The 24,287-nt window shown below is 37.5% G+C and overlaps 4 protein-coding genes across 4 annotated transcripts; all 4 read left to right on the top strand.

Annotated features, from left to right (window-relative positions):
* Positions 1-203: 203 nt before the first annotated feature.
* On the top strand, positions 204-3,176 carry LOC18613680 (small COPII coat GTPase SAR1A). The gene is made up of 3 exons (XM_007051022.3): positions 204-526; positions 848-979; positions 2,579-3,176. Exons 1-3 carry the CDS (start codon positions 398-400, stop codon positions 2,897-2,899), a joined length of 582 nt encoding a protein of 193 aa, XP_007051084.1. The 5' UTR covers positions 204-397; the 3' UTR covers positions 2,900-3,176.
* A 1,679-nt stretch (positions 3,177-4,855) lies between these two features.
* On the top strand, positions 4,856-5,945 carry LOC18613679 (uncharacterized). The gene has a single exon (XM_018114049.2). It carries the CDS (start codon positions 5,145-5,147, stop codon positions 5,628-5,630), a length of 486 nt encoding a protein of 161 aa, XP_017969538.1. The 5' UTR covers positions 4,856-5,144; the 3' UTR covers positions 5,631-5,945.
* A 1,592-nt stretch (positions 5,946-7,537) lies between these two features.
* Positions 7,538-8,514, top strand: LOC18613678 (multidrug resistance protein ABC transporter family protein). The gene has a single exon (XM_007051019.3). The coding sequence runs from the start codon at positions 7,786-7,788 to the stop codon at positions 8,383-8,385; it is 600 nt and encodes a 199-aa protein (XP_007051081.3). The 5' UTR covers positions 7,538-7,785; the 3' UTR covers positions 8,386-8,514.
* A 5,946-nt stretch (positions 8,515-14,460) lies between these two features.
* LOC18613677 (putative beta-D-xylosidase 2) lies at positions 14,461-19,813 on the top strand. Its single transcript, XM_007051018.3, has 6 exons — positions 14,461-15,037; positions 16,276-16,554; positions 17,043-17,212; positions 17,331-17,428; positions 18,032-18,382; positions 18,475-19,813. The coding sequence occupies exons 1-6, from the start codon at positions 14,495-14,497 to the stop codon at positions 19,488-19,490; spliced, it is 2,457 nt and encodes an 818-aa protein (XP_007051080.3). The 5' UTR covers positions 14,461-14,494; the 3' UTR covers positions 19,491-19,813.
* Positions 19,814-24,287: the final 4,474 nt, after the last annotated feature.

Below are 24,287 nucleotides of genomic sequence, written 5' to 3'. Positions count from 1 at the left end.
GAAAAAAGCCGTGTGTACGAGTTTGTAGTGGCATTAGAGTCCAGAATCTTAAGAATTTTTATGGTTCAAACTGAGGGAAACGACGTCACCGCACACAACAAGCAGGGGAGCCCACAGACAAACCGAGATCTGGATTATGGAAATTTCAATTTTGCCCCATAATTGTGAAATCCATTGAGCCGCTGTTCGTCTTTTTAACCCAATATTTACCCCAGCGCTCTCCTCCCCTCTCGCTTTCTTCATTTTGGGGTCAAAGTTGATCCTTTCTTTCATGATATGAAGCGGAGGCCTTGATTACGACGATCTTACCCTCCTCCACTCCTCAGATCGTCACAATTTCCAGTTCGATCCGTTTTGATTTTCGGAATACCCGAAATATCAGCCGAAGGCTAAAACGATGTTTCTTCTCGATTGGTTCTACGGCGTTCTCGCCTCCCTCGGTCTCTGGCAGAAAGAGGCTAAGATCTTGTTTCTCGGCCTCGATAATGCCGGTAAAACCACCTTGCTTCACATGTTGAAAGACGAGGTTCGTTTTCCCTCCCTTTTTTTTCAGTTGTCCTGTATAATTATTTTGCCATTTCGCTCCAAATATTGAAATCTGTTTTTATCCGTTAAAAACCCAAATTGAAGACATAATTTTGGATCTCTAAATAAACATCGATTGTTTTTTTTTTTGGTCTATTTTTTTAGGTTGGTATGTTTGGTTAGCTACTTGAGAATTTTGGGTTTTTTTTTTTTTTTTTAAATGGAAGAGATTAAAGCCTTTTAATGAATTATTCTTTAATTTTTATTGGAAATTTTGAAAGAGAGGTAATTAGCGTTATTGATTATAGTGAATTGTTTCCAGAGATTGGTCCAACATCAGCCAACCCAATATCCTACTTCTGAAGAGCTTAGTATTGGGAAAATTAAGTTCAAAGCATTTGACTTGGGTGGTCATCAGATTGCTCGCAGAGTCTGGAAGGATTACTATGCTAAGGTAACGAAAAGCTGAAAGTGGTGCACTTTTTTGCACTACCAGTTCCTTGGTTTTGGTTTCCTATTTTTTTAATATTGTCTCGTTCATTACCTCTCTTGTCAAGCATATGTATGTATTGCTGGTATAGTTTGTCATTCCCGTCATGTTTGTTTATTGGTTTTAGTGATTCAGCATTCAATAAAATTTGCTTTGTTGTAATTTTTATTGCGTTGCCTTAAAATCTCAATTGGCTGGAGTTCTGCATTATGTTGTTTTTAAAGTTGATTGACTCTTCTTTTCCCTTTTCAATTCATTTTTTAATTGGTAGGTTTTGCTATATTTTGACAATGGATATGTGACTTAAAGAGTTTGTTCCTTGACATCAGATAAGCTGCAATGAATCATATATGGATTTTATTTTGGCAATCCGTCATTACTAGTATGCAATTTTCTTTCTGGTTTTATTATTATCATCTTGCTTTACGTCACCTAAACTCTTTCTGGTATGTTCTCAAGCCATAGGTCGACTCTTCTTTGGTTAATATTTTACTTTTGGGTTTTCATATGCATGTTTTGATGTCAGAAATTTCTGTGTGATTGTATGTGTCATTGATTTTTTTGTGCTTCAAATTATTTCGTGGTCAAGAATTTTCAGTGGGTTGGTCATGATGGTTATCTTATGAAATGTTTAGTGGGTTGACAGTTTCATCTAGTTGCCTTGGTTGAAACATGGGTCTTATACGGTAAACAAAATCTTGAACTCTTGTTATCCTGTCTGCTGGTGAATAGTTGCTTTTTGTCTTTTGCTGAAGACTTCAATTCTTAATGTCGCACTTTGGGAAGATGGCCAAGAATTATCTGTTTTCATTTAGCAGTTATTTTAATTGTGCAGCTATAGATTTTCTGTGACCTTTTGGCTTGCTGTTGGTTGATTTTTATGAAGATTTTTCAAAAGCAAATAATGCAATAAACATTAAAAAATAGACCCCACGTGGGATATGATGTGGTTTTTCTTTCCCTTGCAATCTTTTATTTTTGCAATAAAACCAGCCTTACCTTGGGGTGCTGAACAAGGTGGTCGAGAATTGCCAGCTGGAATGTTAAGGTTGTATCAAGAAGTGTTTGTATATAGTTTGCCATCAGCACCGATCAATGCTTTCAAGCAATGCAGGGGATGCAATGATGTTGTCTTTCTTTTACATTGGATTGGTTTTCTGCTTTTCCATGTACTGTTAATTAGTCAACCAGTAAAATAGTTTAGTAAATTTTATCAGTTTGTGTGGCTGAGGTAGACGAGTATATCTGACAGACATGTGTATGGAAGTTCTACTCTCCAAATATATGGAAAAATTGAGTAATTTGAATGCAGTTGTGTTGGACACGTACTCATGTCCAACTCTCACCCCCAAGTCCGAGTAACGAAGGCTACAAGTCAATGCTCTTTTGGCCTCTTGTTGATGTGCTAAACAGCTGAAGTTGAATTTGCTATTTGCACTCAAAAAGAGAAAAGGAGAAGAAAGAAAAGAAGAGAGAAACTGTTTGTTCTTATTGTTACGTGTTATAAGTTATTGTTTCTTGGTCTTGAATAAATACTTTGAATGTGTATTTTCTGGGTTCCAGGTGGATGCTGTGGTTTACCTGGTGGATGCCTATGATAAAGAGAGGTTTGCAGAATCAAAGAAGGAACTGGATGCACTCCTTTCTGATGAGGCCCTTGCCAATGTCCCATTTCTTATTCTAGGGAACAAGATTGATATACCCTATGCTGCCTCAGAGGATGAGTTACGATACCACCTTGGGCTCACAAACTTTACAACTGGCAAGGGGAAGGTAAATCTAGCAGACTCAAATGTCCGTCCGCTAGAGGTATTTATGTGCAGCATTGTTCGCAAAATGGGGTATGGTGATGGCTTCAAGTGGATGTCTCAGTATATCAAGTAGGGTAATGGTCAGAATGATGATGCGTTAGGAAAATGTTAAGAGACTCCCAAACCCCAATGCCATCTCATCATGCCCAACTTCAGGAAAAAAAAAATGGTATTCATCAAACTGTTTGAACTAGCCCCCGAGTGGGTTTAAAATTGGATGTATTTGGTTTTGGATCTGTGTGGAAGGAGGTACTAGCGTCTCTACCCTGTAAAATCTACTTGTGGCAGCAAGTCTCTGGTATTGTAGTTTTGTCAATTAACTTCTATATGATTTGGTTTTGTCGCAGAAAGTATTTTGCATATTATCCTCTCTCCCTCTCCGTGTATGTGATCATACAGATGGGCATAGGGGATAAAGACTCCCGGGTTGTTCCTTCGTTCGTATCAACGGTAGAAAACCTGAAAATGAAGAATCAATTAAAATTCTATATCTCTCGTGCCAGTTATACGAAACTTCAGAAAGGGTTTGATTTGGCCTAATGGTGAGATTGAAAATAGTGGTGGCATTACAGTATGAGTGAAAACAGTGATGATAGCAGTATGATGAAATTGGAATTGCGACGGTGAAAATGAAATCAATGATAAATTAGGTGTTCGGCAAAAAATCATGATGGCAGTGAGGTGAGAAGAAAAATTGATTTTCAAGACTTTAGATATAAATTAGTATGTTATGTAATTTTTTAAAAAATATTTCACATTCAGAAAGATAATAAAATTAGAGCAAATTAATAAGAAGTATTTTTATGTCAAATAATTATAATTATTACAGATTAGCGATCATATTTGTTTAATCAATTATTTATATTTTATATATTTATCTGTTTATTAATCAAATTGATTATATATTTCATGGTTATTTATTTAATTATAATTATGTATGCCTTTATAATTATATATTTATTAATTTACAATATTGTAGCTATTTATTATTTATATAATCAATTATATATTTATTTGTTCTATGAACGAAAAATAAAAAAAATTTAATAAAATAAAGTAAGAAAAAATTATTATAAGAAAAGAAAAAAGAAAGAACATGGAAGGAAAGTTGAAAAACGCATTTTGAATAGCAGTTTGTAGCGTTGTGTCATAGCTGTCATGTAGGCATAGGGGTGATGCCGGCATGAAGGTTTTACTCAGAATTCAATCAAGTTTTAATTTTCAACTACGAAATCCATCAAAACGGTAATTGAACTTGACCCGGTTAACCTTGATTATAAGACTACTTATGATAATAATTTGATTTCTATTATATTTTCATATAGTTAAAAATAAAATTAAAAAGGTAATAATCCTTGATTATATTTGTAAATCACCCCGAATTGAATATTAAAATATTTTAAGTCAACTCGATGTTGAGCTGAGTTTCAATATATTATCTAGTAAATTGCAAGTAAAATGGGTTTCGTTACATGCTTGTTCTTATTGCCAAACATAATCTTTGAACCCGGTTTGCTAAGTGGAAAAAAAAAAAAAAACAGAAGGAAAAAATATGTTTTCCAACTTGCTGTGGTTACTACGTTGTTTCGTGTCCGACGGCAGAACCACATGCTTTGCATATATATGCTAACATATGCAACCTTCAAGTTGGTCGGTATCTGTTTATGTGATGCACATGCACTATTTTAATGTGAAGCTTTCTAACGTTTTTTTTTTCTTAAACAAGGGAGGGCGACCAGAAAATGATGAAATTTTGCTGTAAAGTTAGCTCATTCAAACACTGTGGGATGCCAAGTCAGACTTCAATTACCTTAAACACCAAAAGTCCAGTGGCCACTAGCCTGGACCTCCTGAGCCCACCTTCCAATACCAAAGAACAAACGTACTTTCAAAGCAAAAGACCCCACCTAAACTCCCATAGCACTAGCACAGGCACAGGCACAGTAAACCCAGCGTCTGAGGGACTAATATCCGCGTTTCCCCCACTTAACGCCCAACTTCTAACACACGCCCATCACTGGTCCATTCTGTGATTCTGTCAACTCTCTCTCTGCCTTTGGTCTCCCCTTTTTACGTGTCTTTTTTTTCCCTAATTTTACCTTTGATTCTTGGACTCTTGATCCATTCCCCTCTTTATAACCCCGCAGCCTCCACTTCCCACTTTCAAGCCCTAACATCCAGAGCAATTACTTCTCTTTTTGAAGAGATCCAGAGCAATTACTAGCAAATATCTTCTTTACACACAGTGCTTTCTTCACAGTTTGCCGCTTGAACTCAAGTATTAAAGCGAACTAAGAACTTCCTACTTCAACTTCCACATGGGAAACTGCACCTCTGGCTGCTTCATTCAGGATTCAGGCCATAAGAAAATGGCAAAGGTAATTGATTCTCAAGGGAACTTGAGGAAAGTCAAGCTCCCAGCAAAGGCAGCGGAGCTCATGCTCGAGGAACCTGGTCACATCATCTCTCCCGTGGAAGAGCTCAAACAAACTCGCCGTGTGGCTGCTATGCGAGCCGACGATGAACTTCTGGCTGGTAAATTTTACGTTTTGGTTCCTATAGGGAGAGTTCATTGCAAAGTTACGGATGCGGATATGGCAATTATAGAAGCGGTTTGTAATGGAAAGAGAAGGAGAAAAAGTGGTGCTAAGGTTTCGCCAACTGTGACGGAGGGGTTGAGAGAGGAGGACGAGAGTGAAGTTAAGGTTTTGGGAGCGAAGTGTATGAAGGGGATTCCCGGCTACCGATTGGGGAATCACAGGCCGTGGACTCCTGTATTGGAACCAATTTCTGAAGTGCTCTGAGGAGAAGTCTTTCTCTTTCTTTTTCTTGGGATTGGCTTCCATCAGGGTGGAGATTTCCCAAATTCACATTGGGAGATCTACAACTAGAAGTAGGAAGGCTAGTACACTTGAACATATGATCTGTGGTAAAAAAAAACTAGAAATGTAACATCAATTCTTTCATTTTTTCATAAAATTAGAGATCAATTAGTGTATTTTTCCTTGTTATAAACATGAGAAGCGACCTCAAATTAGAGTAACGACCGCTCAAACAGTTTCCCCCAGTAAAGTGAATCTAGAAGACTAGAACCGTTGTTCAATTCTTTGCTTTCTTTCTTGCTCCGAACTGATCCTCCGAAGGAGGCAGCCACCATGCTATTAAATATTTTACTCTCGTTTTGATTTTGGTTCAGATAATCAAAGTAATGTTAGTATTAAATACGTAGAAAGAATCGACCGGCGTCAGAATACATGCATACATAAATATTTAAGAGATATCACCGAAGATGCAAGAAATCCTAGTGGCGAATTCAATTTCGATAAACAATTTGCGCCTGGTTTACTTACCTTAACATGTGCCTAAGTTACTTTGCTGATATCGTTTCATCAATGCCCTGCAAGCAGCAGTCAAAGCTCTAGAGATCGGAGGAAGCTCTGGCATCCGCTTCAACTTCGCCTTCACCGAGTTCATCTTCTGTTGCAATGACGAGCCCATCCGGCCATTCCTAAAGCCTCACAATTAATTAGATTTAGGCCCGGATGTTCAAAGTCCATCCAGGCCCACAATTAGTATTTCTATCCTATCTTGACTCCACCTGATCCGGACAGTGTTCATCGACGAACGGCTCATCCGGATTTAGCGTAAGTACCTAACTCAAATTTGTTGCCTTCCAAGTTCCAATAGTTAAAGAACGCATACAAAACTCATAGGTAATGAATTATTTATTCAAAACTACCACCAGTGCAGAACACATTCTTATGATGGAGTTAATTTTTATTGGGAGATAGAGGAAGCGAAGGCGACAGGACCAATGAAATTCTAAAAATGCTCGGTATCGAGTTCCACAGTGCTTCCATGTCAATGGAATAAGTCTCTGTTTACTTCTCATTCGAAAGAGATGTTTGGAGAATACGTCATGGACTAACAGAGATCTAGTAAAACAATACGTAAAAAGACTATGCCCCAACACAAAGTCACATAATTTCTTAGCTTTTAATCTTCGGTCGTATAACATTTTTCTATCGCAATTTGGTACATGCCATAACGTTTACGAAGTTAAGCTGTTGCTTTCCCTCCCGCATACCTTATTGCGATTGACATCTTTGTATTTGCACTAAGAAATCATCATCCACTATTTGGTTATCCGACAAAGGAATCAAGAGACCAAACCCAATTGTCAACCTCACGTTAAGCCCCCTCAATATTAATTTAAACAAATAAATCATTGCCTATATAATTAAGATTTAAGACACAGGCACTATGATTTCCCCATCATTTTTTTCCTTGCAAATCCGGGTACAGCGACATGAATTATACTGATAAAAGAGTAGTCTCCATGCACCCGTGCCTGCCACGATTTGTCACTTTCCAAAACCGAAGACAAAAAGGAAATACAAAGTGAAGATAGTGATACCCGTGAGAATTAAAATCCAAGGGTTAACCCACGGGAAAAAGTGTTAAGAGTTGGACAGACGGTCGGTCCAGGTCTAAGTTTAACTCCTCTCCGTCACTTAACGCATAATTTAAAGCATTAAATTAGTTAATGTAGTTACGGTTGAACCATTCTTTGACTTTCGATTCACGCCAGGTACAGAAGACCTACGCCAGGAACGGACCCCATATGTCCAGGGCATTCATCACCGTTGGATTAATCTTGTATATATACAAGGGAAAGAAGCAGGGCCAAGCCCTCCTAAAAACCAACGACCCCAATTTTTTTTGATATTACCAAGTCCACCATAAAATCCTTCACAAGATGGAGCGGTTTAACAAACACCTCCTACAGCTAGAAAGCCTAGACATTTTTGCATAAAATGCTTTCTTAACCGAATTCACATGAATCAGAAATCCATACCCTTCCTTGAGTTTTAATTAACTTTCCTTTCTGTTATCTCTATACATTTATCTTTTATACAGTGAAAATCGCGTTTCTTCTATTTTTTTTTGGGTCATTTCATGGGTAACTACATTAGTACTGTCACGTGCCGCCCGACGTCTGATACCGCCGGGAAAGTCATTCTCTGGGACGGCTCCGTGCAGCAGTTTAACTGGCCCTTGACAGCGGCAGAGCTGATGCTCGAGCATCCGCAACAGGTTGTTGTGGAGTTCCACTCGGCAGTTAACGAGAAGAGGCCGATTCCATTGCCAGCTGATTCGAAACTTGACATGAACAAGGTTTACGTAATGCTACCCGTGAAGCGAGGGAAGCCAACCACCTTGTCATCCGAGGAAGCTCGTCGAGTACTTTTGAGTGCGAATTCCGTGTTGAGATCGAAATCGATTTTATCATCCTCGAAGTTTCTTCCTTTGTTTGCCAAAATTTGCCCTGCAAATATTGGAGAGATAGTAGGACAAAGGTTCCCGTTGCAGAAGAGGGAAAACGTCTGCGAGAAACCTGAGGAGGTTAGATGCTTAACGGAGTTTGATTTACTGGAAAGTTTGGAAGGTAGGCCGGAGTATTTGAACAGGCAATACTCAGGCAAGGGATGGAAACCAAGCTTGGATACCATAAAGGAGAAGAAGGTTGAGAGAAAGGTACCACATTGGTTGTTTTAAAGCTTGAACATAGGTTCTCTAATTGTCAAGGTTATGGTTTTTCCTTTTCCTAGTGCTGCCATGTATAACTGCAAATGGTAATTCTCTGAAGAGCTGAATGTTAACTAGTTAGGGTATTCCTCTTCATTATGCAACTATGTTTATTATTACAGCGAGATAGAAAAACCTTTGTGTAATCGGCTAGTTTTGAGGCTTCCCCCTCCCTTCCCACAATCAAGACAAATTTCTGAATTGGTACCTAGGTTTCGATTGGCCAATATTCAACGAAGGGAACAAGTCCGACTGCATTTAAATAATATTTTGGCAGACTTTAGTTTTATTACACATTTTCTATAGAGTTCCTATAAAACCAGCTTCGGATGGTTAATAAGAGGTTTTCTATATTATTTATACCATGAAAATTGACTAGAGTCGCAGAAACTGTAAAACTTCCGCAAGCAAATTGACTTGGTTCATCCATTGCTTCCCCTTTTTAATGCCATTGAAAAGGCCTTAGCTAAGATTGGGATGTCAACTTTGCAGCAACCATGACATAGCAAAAGTTTATTACGCTATCGAGCCTGGACTTTTGGCCCCTATTGTTTTGCTTTTTGGATTGTCTATTTAATACTAGTACCAGATAGTAAAATGGGGTGTTTTCCATTAAAATATGCAGTTTATAGTACTACAGTGTTAAACCAGTTTTAAATCGTAATGAACGCTCTGACATCTTTAATTACTCCCTGACCTGACGCTGTATTTATTCGTTATGAAAATTATACTCGTAATATTCCCTTCCAAATCCTAGAAGTGTATTTGAAGGGATACAAGATAAGAATTCCAAAACCAAACTTGAAAATAGATAATGCAGTCATCAGAATCTATTTTCCATTCTTAAATTGAATTTTCAGTGTGATTTTGTTAGGGAAGATTTGGAAATGTTTTAAATAGAGAGAGGTTTGAATCTACCTAATCGAACCCAACAATAAATAATAATTTTTTTATACCATAAATAAACGAGTTCCAAACAGGTATGCACGACATATAAGATATATTATTACCCAAATTCTATTCAAATATAAAACATTTGTTAATTTTAAGGGTAAAACTTAATTAGATGAAGTTATTCAGATAATATTCATTAAATTTCTAACTGAAAATTGTTATAATACAAATTAAAACCAGTAGAATATTAATCAACGTAGTTTATTCATTAATAATTTAATATTAATGATAAACTGAAATTTTCAGGTACACAAGCTTCACGACTATATTGTAAATAAAATATTGAAAATTTGGTACCAACAATCGCTCTGCTAATTTACTAGTACTTTCAATTTTTAAATTTTAATTTTGATTTAATCATTTTTTAGTTTAAAACTAAACAACTTTAATCCAGGTAAGTCAAAATAAGATTTGAAAGTTCAATTATATCTAAAACATCACTAGATAACACCTATGTTTCAAAAACAAAAAGAAAGATAATTCCTAAACCGATGTAAAAGGAAATTAAAACTCTGGGTCAAATCTTTTGGTTCTGAAACTGGAAGAAACACTGAACCCACTATCAGTTCATTCTATTTAAATTCCTAATAGATATAAGAACGAGATTACTATTTAAGAATTCAAACTTAGTGCTGAGATTACCACTATCGGTCTATCAAATTTAAAAAAAAAAACGATATTCATGGTAAGAATCTCAACTCCTCTTAAATTTCAAGGAAGGCCATTGGCCCATTAGAAATACAATCTCTAAAGGCAGAAAGGTCAAAGGCAGCCCAATTACATTAAGTCCATGTTGTTATTTGGGCCTTTTTCGGGGATCAATGTAAAAGAAATAAGGATTCGAGTGATCCAATATATATCAAAGAAGAAAGGGAGGAAGAACATTAATATTGGTATAAATATTGATCATATTAATTTGTACTGGCATAATAATAATTGTGGAATCTAAAAACTTGAACAATGATCTATAAAAAAAATAATATTGTACGTAAAAATTATAAATTTAATATTATATTACAAAAAGCATTTCATTGGTTATATTTCTCTTAACTATTATTGGTAGTGAGATCCCTACCCTTTACTATTATACAAAGGATCGGGCACGTACAAAAGCTTCATCCGTGCTTTGTTTCTATTTTCTTTTATGGTCTTTAGTAAACTTGTGCCACATGGATATTGTTGCAAGTTTGATACTTGAAAAAATGTCATTTGTCTATGAATCTTTTCAGTATGACTTTAGGGATATTCGTGCATTTTATAATCCTAGATGCAAAATGATTTTAGGATGATTTTCCACGATCAAATTAAAAGGGTTAATTTGGGGGACTTGCCCGACAACTTAACTGTGGAGTTCACACCGCCATACTGCCTAGGAAAAGCAAAAAAATCGTCAGAAGAAGGAACAGAGAAAGAATCATATCGTGAATTGAAAGAGACTAGTTTGTTATGCAGTGAAGTACAGAGAAATGATTCACTCTTCTACAGGATATCCAAAAAAAAAATGCATGTTATATTGTTAAGATACCAGCATCCACTAATCTAAAACTCAAAGTCATTACAGGAGTTCTGAATCTAAAAGAGAACCCTTTTGGGCTCATTTCGATGGCACACTTGGGGAGCATTACAACTTGCAACAACTTATCCACAAATGGAGAAGCATGTGTGTAACTATTTCATTCAATACGTTTTGTCTTATAGGGGACTAGAGCCACTGAGCAGGGATGGTAATTGATTCATTTTTTTGCTAGCTCTCACTCTCTCTTTCAAAGCCTGCATAGATATGCATTGGCCTGATGTGAACCTCTGGTATCTTCTAAATGGATAAGAATTCCCAAAAGGGTAGGGCACCTCCAAAAGTAGAACCTAATGTCTTCTGTCATATCCTTATCTATCCCCCGCCTTGCTGTAACCCTTATGCCGTTTTAAACAATCATGCCCTAAAGTTTTTTTTAGCTTGTTAAAGGGGTCCACGCTTTCTGTGATTCAATTTTAGGTGCAATTTTTTTGGTACAGCTTTGCACTCATTATTATCATTGCCCCCCCTTAATTACCATTATCGTCTGTACCACCACCCCCTTTGACTCTCTCTCTCTCTCTCTGTGTTTCTCCTTGCTTTCTGACTCTCTAGGATCACATTGAGCTAAATTTCACGTTATTGCCTTATTGGTGAGGGATTCCTTCTTTCTTAATATCAGACGTTGAGATTTCATCAACCAACCCCCTCCCTCCTCCCCCACAATCATAGACAAAGGAGAAAAAATAAAAACTAAGTTACTAACACGATCTGGTTTCTGTTTAGAAAATTATGATACACATAATTACTTAGTTTCGTTGTTGTGTCGTTCAACCAGTAGATGAAAACAGAATCAAGCCAATTAGCAAAGTTGGCAAATATCTTGGCTTAAGGGGTTTGTTTAATCTGTTGTTTTCATGTTGTACACAAACATGACAGATTACGTTTAGGAACAAATGCAAGCAAGGTTTTGCATAGAGGTTGGAAAACGAGGTCGGTCGTTAAGGGCAAGTTGTCAAAGTTAGTTTGCTAAAGAGTGTTGTTATACTGGTGTTTGCAACGGTTGTTACAAGACGATGATGCAAGATCACATTTTGGACAAAACTGTCTCGAGAAAAGATCTACCTACTGCTCTGCTTTGTGGCTGGGATCTTCACGGGACAAAGAGCATTACCTTTGCACGCAAAGATAATTGAATTCCTTATTTCATACTAATGAGGATTTACTGATTTGAAATCTCATTAAACGTAGGCCGTCTGCCTAGTTAAATAACCAGTGCTGACATCACCTGTAATTACTCTGTCCAAAATGACTTGGACTGGATAGTAATATTCATTAACATTGCTTCAAAATTGATTCTCATTGGATCAAATAGTATTTATTTTAGGTTGCCTTCATAAATTTCAAAGTAGTTGTATAACGAACGTCATGTTCATTTATGTGTGCTAAACGGTTTTAATAAGTTGCAGCAGATCAGCATTCAATGATCATAACAGATTGCCTAGCAAACCTCGTGTTGGATTAGTATATGAGTAGTACTGCCGCAGAGTTGAAGATCAAGCAAACCCTCTTGCAAGTTGACTTCCCATGCCAGCTCTCTTTTGATTGATGTCAGTGGCGGACAACCCACTGCTCACGTCTAAACCTATGTTTCTGTCCTGTTCTTTTAAGATTCTATTTGAATTCCTACATCTTTAGGAATTTTAATTTTACTTGTATTCACACGTTTTTCATTTCCCAATTATGGCTTTTTCCTTATAATAAATGATGAAACAGTATAACTAATTAATGTCAACAGATGCATAATCAACTTACTCAACCACAATAAGATTGCAATTCTCTGCTCAACATATTGCACTCGAATGAGTTATATTTAAACATTTTTAACTGAAGTTTCAATAACTCTACTTTAATTTTAAGTAATACAGTTACAAGTAATTATTACAGGTAGTTTAAATGTACCGATGATATAGACATTAGAATAAATTGTCTTAAATTCAATTTCTTTGAAAAGGGCAAAGCCAGAAAAGTGCTAATTAACAAAATGATGAGACCGATTACCTAAGGTGGAAGGTCTGTCAAACTGTTAAACCTAAGATAAAAAAAAAAACTAAAAATTATTCGGCAAGATATTTTACTGCTATTTTACGTGCGAACACACAAATTCTGGTGTTTATTAAGGGGACCTTTCCAAGTAAACCTAACCAAGCATTTTGGTAAACAAAATAACAGACGGACAACAAACAAGTGGACTGGTTTGCTTTCCCATTTTTTCCTTTTTTTTTTTTTTCCAGTAGCCAACCATTAATATAATAAATTTTTCTACTTTTTCAATCGGAGGAGATCCCTAGCCGCCCAATTGAACCTATAGGTTTTTTTTTCCGTAGGAAACATGGCAATATGGGGTCTAGTAATAATATAAGCGGCGGACTAAATATTTTGTTTTGCTTTGAAGCATGAGTTTTAGGATTTAGTGCTTAAATCTAACTATATTGGTAGTTCCCTGGTTGTCAAATTACTTGGAAAAAGGGATTTTAATTTGTTCACACCCCCAAAATTTGTTGGTAGTTCCGTAGTTAGTTTTTTGGTGAATTTTTGAAAAGTGAAGTTCTTTATGCCTTGGGTAAGCAATCATGCACCGTTTCACCGTCCACTGCGGGTTGAAATGTTGTACTGAACCTGACCTCTCTTCAAAGCCAAGCTATTCACCACTGATCAAATCTAATTCTGTAAAATAAAAAAATTGGATAATAAATAGTAATATTTTTTTTAAAAAAAATTCTGATTATCAATTAAGACCGTTTTGGCCTAAATACTTTGATTCATCATGATTGATGACGAACAGTAGTCCAACAATTCTCTCTTCTTACTCTAGCCTAGATTGAGTTAAGCAATGAAGGGTGATGTTTAATGTTGGTTTTTCCTAGACGTTTTTAGTTTTCTTTGATACAAAAAATTTACTAGCTAGGTTCTGTAATTAATTTCTTCTTTATTTTAAAGATCAATCAATCTATAAGTAGAATTAATGAAAAAAAAAGAGGTAATTAATAATATTCTTATTTATTGTAGCCATAGTTTCAGTTAATGAATAAACAAAAGATAAGTAATTAACCACAAGCCCTTGTGGGAACCATACATCAACACTCACTGAATAGTTAATACACCGTTTGGTTATTCATATGCTTTGCCTGAAACAAGGGAAGAGAGTTTTAGATAAGCAAACCCAGAAGTCTTCTACTAGTATTTCTAGCGTATAAGTCAATCAGATGATCTACCCCACCTGACTACACTAATAATTCCCTGATATGGGACCTAATTCGTTGGAAAGCCGGGGCCACCAGTGGCCATCCGCCACCTGTCAGATCCCACAAACCCCCCTGGCCATTACTGATTACACACTTTCAAAGACTCCATACTCTCGCCCTCAAAAGAGAAAAATAATAAAAATAAAATGCTGCTATTGCAGCTAAATTAACTCACGATATATTCTAAGCATAACCATCTTAATCTCCTACCACCCAAAATATCATATCTAAATAGAAAAATATTTCATCCCATTTAATAAAAAAAAATGCTTAACTTTAAGCAGTTAACGAACAATGTGGGCATGTAATGATCAAAGTAGTTCCGTTGCATCACCATTTCCATTCTTTGCACAAACTTCACCTATATATATACCACCACATTCTCCTTCCGTGGCTTGTACCATCAGAAATCCAGCTTCATTCTTTCCAAAAAGGAAAAATGGCTATGGCTAGCACCACCTTATCCTCACCACCCTTAACCATTATTCTCTTCCTTCTCCTCTTGGGTGTTTTTGCTGAAGCTCGTGATCCGTTTGCTTGCGATCCAAAAGATGCAACGACTCCAAACTTGCCGTTTTGCAAGGTTTCGATGCCGATATCGGTTAGAGTGAAAGACCTTCTAGGAAGGTTGACATTGCAGGAAAAGGTTAGGCTGCTGGTAAACAATGCTGCAGCTGTTCCACGGCTCGGGATCAAAGGGTACGAATGGTGGTCCGAGGCTCTTCATGGCGTCTCCAATGTGGGCCCGGGAACCAAGTTCGGTAGGGCCTTCCCTGCGGCCACTAGCTTCCCTCAAGTAATCACAACCGCTGCTTCTTTCAATGCCACATTATGGGAAGCCATCGGACGGGTAAGACTTTTTTCCCAAGAAAGCCTAAAAGTTAAAACTAAAGTATATAATAATATGCTTATATTCATTAAGGAAAGTAATATACAAAGAATTTGGTATACTATTAAGAACTGCAGCTTTCCTATATATTTTCTTTTTGTTGTCTCACGTAAAGATGAACCTTTTATATTTGTTTCTGCCAAATGTGAAGTGGATGGAATAATTTTATGATCCACTCAGAGAGGCTTAACTTTCTAGGACATAACCATACCAGCTCTCCACTATTTGCCTGCAAGATGTCAGGTTTGAATTGCCAATGGCAATTTACGATTCGGTTGGTCGGTCTTCAAACGATCAAGGGACGAATCTTGCTCAATCCAATTTATTGTATTACTGTTCAACTTGTATCTGTAGGCCAAAATCTCCATGCGTGATTTTTTCCACAAAACAATGCTTATTTATACTATTAGAGTAGTGCTATTTATTTGTTTGCTTTTTCGTTTAATTTGAGACTAAAATATACTTTTCCATTTCGGCTTATCACCTGTCCCGAGGGCCTACTAATCCTTTTTTATGGAACCTTAACTTTTACATAATTTTTTGTGCACATTAGAGAAAAAAGTTAAGTTAAAATGTGCTGCTCATAAAAAATATTATTATAATAAAGATGTGCAATGCTTTTTAATAAAATAAAAAAATCATAAAAAGTAAATTTGAAATATAAAAAATAGTAAAATTAGATGTCTTAAAAAATACAATCATCAAAAGAATGGATAAAGAATCAGACGAAAAAATATTTATATATTTATATTATATTTATTTATGAGTAATTAAATTGATCAAATTAAAATAACATTATCCAAATTTTATAGTCATTATAAAAAGAATTCTTTTTCGGATTTAGAGTATATCAAGATCTTGAGTACCATATCTAGCGAAAAAGAACAACATGATAAGAATCATAATCACAACAGATTGATTAATTATTTATAAAGTATCATTTTTTTTTTGTATTAGTCGTCCTAAGCATAATTTATAAGGTGAAGATTAAAAAGTGTAGAAGTACATTCCCGCTTTACGCTTTTCTTTACATCCAAGCCGTCTTCAATAGAGAGCTATGATTGGTTGAGAAACATCAACTTGCTAGTAGAATCATCTCGTTGCCCTGCAAGTGGACAGTGTCCAGGCAACTTGTAGCGCATTTTAGCAGGTAAATATGTAGAATGTCTAAAGTGAACTATGGGTAACTGATGGCGCAGGTTGTGTCGGACGAGGCAAGAGCGATGTACAACGGAGGCATGGCTGGGCTCACCTACTGGAGCCCGAATGTCAACATTTTCAGAGACCCACGGTGGGGCCGTGGACAGGAGACTCCAGGTGAAGATCCAGTGTTGGCCGGTACGTATGCGGCCAGCTACGTGAAGGGCTTACAGGGAAATAACGGTGACCGGTTAAAGGTGGCGGCTTGCTGCAAGCACTTCACTGCCTACGACCTCGATAACTGGAATGGAGTTGATAGGTTCCACTTTAATGCCAAGGTCCGTTAATTGTTTTAGTAGGCGCAATACTTTCTGATGGGTGGTTGCTGTGCGATAGTAAGACTTTTGGCATGAATTTATGATAAATTGTGAGCTGATCTTTTGACATATAAGTTCTCACTTTTCCTGCATGATAAAATCATCTTCGAAAATGTAGCAGCAGTTTTGGATAGGTAGGTGAGTGGCTTGGTGATCCAACTTGGAATTTTATTGCAGCAGAGCTGGAATGATCAGTTTTTCCTCTTTTAACTTTCTCCAGCCACCCTCATTTGCAGTTTCGTTTCATTGTCCAAATAATTTGTGAACATATTAAAATTTATAAGTATGGGCAGCAAGGCTGCAGAATCTGGCCTTGATAATTGTTTTTATCCAAAATTCTTTTCTTTCTCTGATTGTGCCTTTTTTAACATAATCCACAATCCAAACAATGAAAGAAAGAAACGAGATAACTTTTTCCGTTCTAACGTGGGTTTCACACATTTGAGCAGGTAAGCAAGCAGGACATTGAGGATACATTCGACGTACCGTTCAAAATGTGTGTAAAGGACGGCAATGTGGCCAGTGTTATGTGCTCTTACAATCAGGTGAATGGTGTCCCCACCTGCGCCGACCCTAATCTCCTAAAGAAGACCGTACGGGGTCAATGGAAACTCAACGGGTAAGATCTAATTTAAGATATTCATCCCTTCCCTCTCATCAGCTGATCATCAGATAGATAATCCTGACTTCCTCGTGATCAATTATTTATGGTTTCTTTGGATGTTGGTGGCCCGCAGGTACATTGTTTCAGATTGTGATTCAGTTGGGGTCTTTTATAATACCCAACATTACACATCAACACCTGAACAAGCAGCTGCAGATGCCATCAAAGCAGGCTAGTAACGTTGTCATGTAACATAAGTTGTGACTTTTTTGGTACTCAATAATTGCTTCATTAGTCAACTTAAGGCATAATGCCTTCCTATTGAACACTAGATTCGTCCTCCAAAACCAACGGCATCCAAAAAAAGAAACATAAAAAGTAATGACAGATTCATTAGTCTCCATTTTCAACTGGCTGGCTGAAATGATGGCAAAAGTGACTATTATCCAGCAATATAATAGTCATGATTTTAGGGTGAAGCACTTATAATTTAACATGCAATAAGATTCAGTAAGCTTTATCTATCGTATTTATATTTTAAAACATAAATATAGTTATAATTAAGTACTTGTATGAGAAATTTATTATTTTTGAGATTTTGAAAATCAAAGATTAAAGGTGGAGATTAAAGGCGCGTTTGGTATGATGAGGTGGGTGGTGGGAGGGGGCTCCCACTGCACTGAACTCCCGAATTCTGAGGTCTGGACCTCCGAGTGGCATTTGGGAAAATTCTGAGGGTCCTGTATGGCGGGAGCCGTGGTGCCATATGACACCTAATACCAACTTGAAAGGTAAAGAAGCATTACCCTAAAAGTTACGTTTTGGTAATTGCAGGTTTGGACTTGGACTGTGGACCATTCTTGGCGCAACACAGTGAAGATGCAGTAAAAAGAGGCCTGTTGAATGACGCTGACGTTAATACAGCCCTGTCAAATACGCTTGCAGTCCAGATGAGACTTGGCATGTTTGACGGTGAGCCATCTGCACAAACATTTGGGAACTTAGGGCCAAAAGATGTGTGCACCCCAGCTCACCAAGAGCTCGCCCTTGAAGCTGCAAGACAAGGCATTGTTCTGCTAAAAAATCACGGCCCTTCATTGCCTTTATCCCATCTCCGTCATCGCACCGTCGCTGTCATTGGGCCTAACTCCAATGCCACTGTTACCATGATTGGGAACTATGCTGGTAGAAAGTTGTTTTTTTTTTTGGTTGGTGAATGTATGTTAATCATAAAAAGCATAGCCTTCTAAACTTTTTTCTTCTTGTTGGACCGTTAGGCGTTGCATGTAGATACACATCTCCTTTGCAAGGAATAGGAAATTACGCGAAGACAATCCACCAACTCGGATGTGCAGACGTAGCTTGCGCAGATGACAAGTTATTTAGTGGGGCAATTGATGCTGCCCGTAAAGCAGATGCAACGGTTCTCGTAATGGGGCTTGACCAATCAATTGAAGCAGAATCCAGAGACAGGACAGGGTTGCTTTTGCCCGGGCGCCAACAGGATCTTGTTTCCAAAGTAGCCATGGCTTCTAGGGGTTCAACCATACTAGTTTTGATGTCCGGTGGGCCAATCGACGTGTCTTTCGCTAAGAATGACCCACGAATTGGTGCAATTTTGTGGGCCGGCTACCCGGGCCAAGCCGGAGGAGCCGCCATAGCTGATGTATTATACGGAACAACCAATCCAGAGGGCAAGCTGCCAATGACATGGTACCCACAAGAATATGTCTCGAATTTGCCAATGACAGACATGGCCATGCGTTCAAGGCCGCTTAAAAATTACCCTGGAAGAACTTACAGGTTCTACAAAGGTCCATTAGTGTACCCATTCGGCCATGGACTGAGTTACACCAACTTTGTTCATACGATAGCTAGTGCACCCAAAGTTGTCACGGTCCCTCTAGATGGCCGGCATCATTCAGGAAACACAACCGTTTCAGGCAAGGCAATTAAAGTCAATCATGCAAAATGCAACAAGCTCACCATAGGTCTTCAAGTAGACGTAAAAAATACGGGGTCCAAGGACGGGACTCACACAATGCTCGTATTTTCGACGATACCTGCAGGGCATTGGGCTCCGCAGAAGCAGCTGGTGGCCTTTGCGAAAGTGCGTGTTCCAGCTGGGGCTCAACAACGAATTGGAATCAACATCCATGTGTGCAAGTTCTTAAGTGTTGTAGACGGGTCCGGGGTTCGAAGAATTCCGATTGGTGTACACAATCTCCACATTGGTAACGTTAAGCATTCCGTATCCCTTCAGGCTGCAACTTTAGGGGTGATCAAATCCTAGGTTTTTCCAGGAGAAAGGGGAATGCCAGTCTGCCATTTCTAAACAATGGCAAATTCAATCCTTTATTAATTTGCAAGTGTTAAAATTTCTTCCATTATAGTTGAATGATAATGTCAGTCCACAGCAAAGAAAAGAAAGGTGAAAAAAAAAAATTCCTAAAGCATTAGGATTATTTCATAGAAAAGAAGAAGCTTACCTAATTTTGTGAAGGGAGAACTTGTCTCAATTTAGTTGTAAAAGGAAGAAGCACACACCCAATCTGGGTTATTCATTGTTTGTACTATTAAATTTCATTTGAATAAAATTGCACAATTAGTTGGTAATCCTCTTAGTCCTTTATCAGACTTATTATTGTAAAATTGGTTGCTGGAATGAATACGTCTCCCTTTCTTCTCTCTTGCTCCCTGTCTATTTCCCTGTTCACATGATATATAGGCATGCTTATGCTTAAAGCAACAGAAAGTGCTCTGATTTAGTTCAGCCAGAAGGAAGAAACAGAACTTCGTGAGTCGATGCCAAAACCTTTATCGGTTTAATGGCCCAAAGAAATTATCCCGGCCTCCAATGAAGAAAGCAAGCCCATGAAGTCAGTAAACAGCCCAATTCTGTACTACTAGTTTTTATATCGGGTATACATTGCAGCTAGGTAGGCTAGTTGGTGGGCTTTTTAAGGCCGAAAAAGGCTCAAGTTGGTCTTCTTTGTGTTGACTATTGAGTCCCTGAGGGCCCAACGATGCACGACCCTCTAACCTCTAGGCGAGATTCACCGATGCTGCCCGGGACCAAAAGATTTTTCTCAGGATAATTGTGTACCAGAGAATGCTCGAGGCTAGCTTCTTCTTTATATTGGAAACGGAGAAATCTGAACTTATTGAGTCCGGAGAAGTATGCATCAATTATTAAGCTAAATGTTCGTTTATAATGATCAGTTTTTCACTTCTGCCAGAAAGAAACAAAAAAAAAATGCTGCCCGGCAGAGTACCCACATGACTCAAATTTCATTTGGTGTTCCACTGCCATTGTGCCAATTAAAACAAGGGTTCTTCTGTCAACAACAGTTGGAATTTCCCCTGCAAGATCTATCGGTTCAGCTTACATATGTCTGAACTATGAGCGGGATAAAGACAACAGACTTGGTAGACCAAAATTGAAAATTTACTTATTTGGTTGTCATGTCCAACAGTTCAGAACCATTTCCAGGCAAGGCAAAGTGAGAATCCTACATTTATAGACCTTTTCCCTAGATTCGCAGTTCATGATCAGATGCCATGGAATAGAAAAGTTTTTGTTTATTAACCGTTAGAGTTGCATGCACAAAAAACTCTTGTGCCACAACTAAGTGTGAAATGTTTGAATTCAACTGTACCTGCACTGATTTACTCCCACCAATATAATTTAATGTTAGATTATTTATTAATATTCAGATAGTGAGCTGGACATCAGTCGCCCATGCCATTCGCATGAGCTGGTCTTGTTCAGCTATATAAACCAAGCGACGAAGATTTTTGATTGCACGCGGGGAATTCAAAGCTTAGAAATTAGAATGATACTTGTTTCTGTAATTAGAAGCGAATACCTAAAAGGGTAAGTTCAAGTACCACGACTCAGCCTAATCCTAGTCCGAGGCAGGCCCTGCAAACAATCATGTTCCATGTGCTTCAAGTTCACAATGACCAGCTGGGCACTTCCCTCCACATTGTATTGGTTACTGATCTTTAGCATGTGCGATGTGCCGAGACAAAAAAATAATATGGAAGAAACCTCAGTATGGCTCTGATATTGACGTTTTTGTGCAAATTCAGTAAGTGTCGCATTTGAGAAACCAATCAGAACCAGAGAATCCAATCCCTTAAAGCCATGCATCATTTTTTTAGGCTACTGTCCACGACAAGCACTTCGTTTCATCCTCATCTTTTATTTTTACCTACGTGGCTTGAGCTTCCATCTTGTCACTTGTCTTTTTGACCAAACATAAAATTGAAACGCTGTTTGATGGTTAACCTGGATAACACATAATAATTCAGAAGGCTATCGCTACAAAATTCAAATAAATCACTGTCATGTATTTTGTTAGGACTTCAATGGTGAAGATTTGCTGCAGGCTTGGTTGGGGGAATAGTTATTCCATTCTCCCCTATTCTGAATCTTGTTTAACATCTTATTTGGTTGGAAGGAACATTGACCATTCCCATGATCATGCCGTAGAAGGACTGCCGAGCGTTAGCCTTCTTGTGGTTAGAAGAAAAGAAAATACTAACACAACACTGGTATATAAACACAGTATTCTTGGCTTCCATTCCAAGTCAATTTTTCTGTGGACACAAAAAATTGGATGTACTTTGGCAATAAGCAAAAGGATGGCACAGGAGATGGAGTGAACGATCTGGAAGGAATTTTAGTTTTCCCCTTTTTGTTTTGAGTAATTATTACTAAAAGATAAGTAAGACTTTAACAAAGGCTGACCCCGGCGGGGCGTGCTCGAAAAGATTCCAGGGAAGGACTGAGAGAGACTCTCTGGAGCCTGGAGCCAAAATGACAGAACATGAGAACAAAGCTCCGCAAACACTTTTTCACATGTTTCCAATTATTGCAAGAACTTTACCTCCCCCCTTTTCACCTTTGGAATCTGTTCTCTCTTTTACCCAATTCTAATAAGTGATTTGCGAATAAATCTGCTAGAATCACGGTCCTGCATGGCCTCAATCAACCCAATTTTTGCAATCAAGATACCACAGCCTGGGCCCTTACAAAATCTGCCTTGATTTTCATGTGCTGCACTTGAGCTGACTTTCTTGAATTCAGTCTGTTACTACTTACTACTCCTTAATTTAATGTGAACCAAAAACATTGACTTCTTCCATAGTCGGTGGCATGGCATGTCCATGGATGGTTTTGGTTTGTCAAAGGGTTCAGAAATCAGAGATGATTCGATATTGTTCTCACTATATATGGATTATAGACTAATTACTATAATGGAGGGATACAATGCTTATGTAATACATTAAGTCAAGGGATGTGATTAGTACATGTAATTTAGTTTGAAATATGAACAGGATTATAAAACTAAAGGCACGTCTGGTATAGCTAATTTGTTGTATTAGTTTGTCCGATTAAAGTAGCAGCACGTGTTGAAACTGGTTAGCATTTCAAAATTCAAACTCTTAATTTTTTGCCTTTTTGTTTTCTGATATGAACCATGGGGTTGGCAGAGGATATGGATGGTTTAACCGTTTGATTCATGAATTATCTTCTCGGATTCTTTAAAATATTCAAAGCAGCTTAATTTTGTTAAACTAGATTATACATTTTAGAAACTGTTTTATGCCCCTTAAAATATTGTTAATGTGAGCCACGCCAGTTTGTTTCTGAGGAATTATTCCTCATAAAGGTACAGATTCTTGAAACCAAACTTCAGTAGCCGTTGTCTCCTAGCACCATTCAAACATGACAGGAATGAAAACAGAAGTTAATGTATTTGTATCCATTTTGACATAGCAAACCCAAATTCATATTTTATAATCTTTGTTACGTACCGGCCTCTATGAAAATCTGATAGGAATGAAAACAAAAATAGGAAAAAAGGGAAGAAATGGGTCTCTTAATTATTTAGTTTAAAATGGAGCTATGGGGCTTGTAAGCCTGCAAACTTGATAATCAAACAATAATTTGAAATTTGTGGCAGTAATAGAGTTTAAATTAGTTGCATTATTAGCAACTTTTTGAGCAAAGCACCACCCAGAATAAGCTGGCATTGTCTTGGCCATTTTAATCTCCTAACAGGCTTTGCACTTTGCAAATCTGCAAGGCTTTGCACATGGGTCATCATCCCACGTGAAATTCCATCCACTAGACACGTGCGCCCCTCAGTTAACCCCTCTGATTTCTGCAGGGTTTCGAACACCCAAAAACCCAAACCACCCCCTTAGAACAAAGAGTCGCGTCGCCTTGGATGAATTGAAAAGTTAAAAAAAGAAAGCACGATGATTGGCTTAATTAAACCCCTAAACAAAGCATTTTGCATTATAATTAAGTAAGCCACTGTCATGCCGTGAAAAATAAAAGAAAAGAGTGCTTACAGATCATTAGAGTACTACCATTTCTATATAAGAACCTTATCTAAGCTTAAGCTTTGTTTTTTTGATAAGAGAATCTTTGGGGGTTCACGTCATGAATTTGCCCCCTTGGGTACAAACATGTCTAGAGAATGGGAGAGTCTGCCATTAACCAAACCTTTTGTTTTAATTAAACAAAAGGGGATTATTTTATAAACCTTTGTATTGTAATGTTGCTAAGATTGACTCAAAAGAGAGATCTCCTATATGTGCTGATGATCCCCTCTAAATAAGGATCTTGTTTGCAAGCATTAACCAACCTGGCGACTTGGTGGGTTCCCTCATGATATCCCCTTTTAGCTTTTATAAAATACCGAAGTGGATTAATGCTTCTTTATTGCTTGATCCAACCACAACCATCTATAATTTTGCTGTTTTTCTCTTCAACCCTTTTTTTTGGGGGGGGAGGAGGTTTGATGGGCAGGTGAAGCTAGCTTTTGCCTATAATTAAGTTGGATCCAATGATAAAGGTTGTTGTTCTCAATCACTTTATTTATTAGACTCATAATCTGATTAACATATTAATTACAGAACATACTGCAATTTTTATAGTAACAAACTGCTCAACCATATATGTATATGTATATGTATGTATGTATATAAATATATATGGTTCCTACAAAGAAGTTGAATCATTGATGATTTGTGAACTTATACTAGTTTCCTTTTAGGGACAAAAATTCAA

Source organism: Theobroma cacao, chromosome 1 (assembly GCF_053813885.1).
Source record: "Theobroma cacao isolate CCN51 chromosome 1, ASM5381388v1, whole genome shotgun sequence".
Classification (NCBI taxonomy): domain Eukaryota; kingdom Viridiplantae; phylum Streptophyta; class Magnoliopsida; order Malvales; family Malvaceae; genus Theobroma; species Theobroma cacao.
Note: the sequence above shows the minus strand (reverse complement) of the source record. Positions and strands in the feature narration are given on the sequence as shown.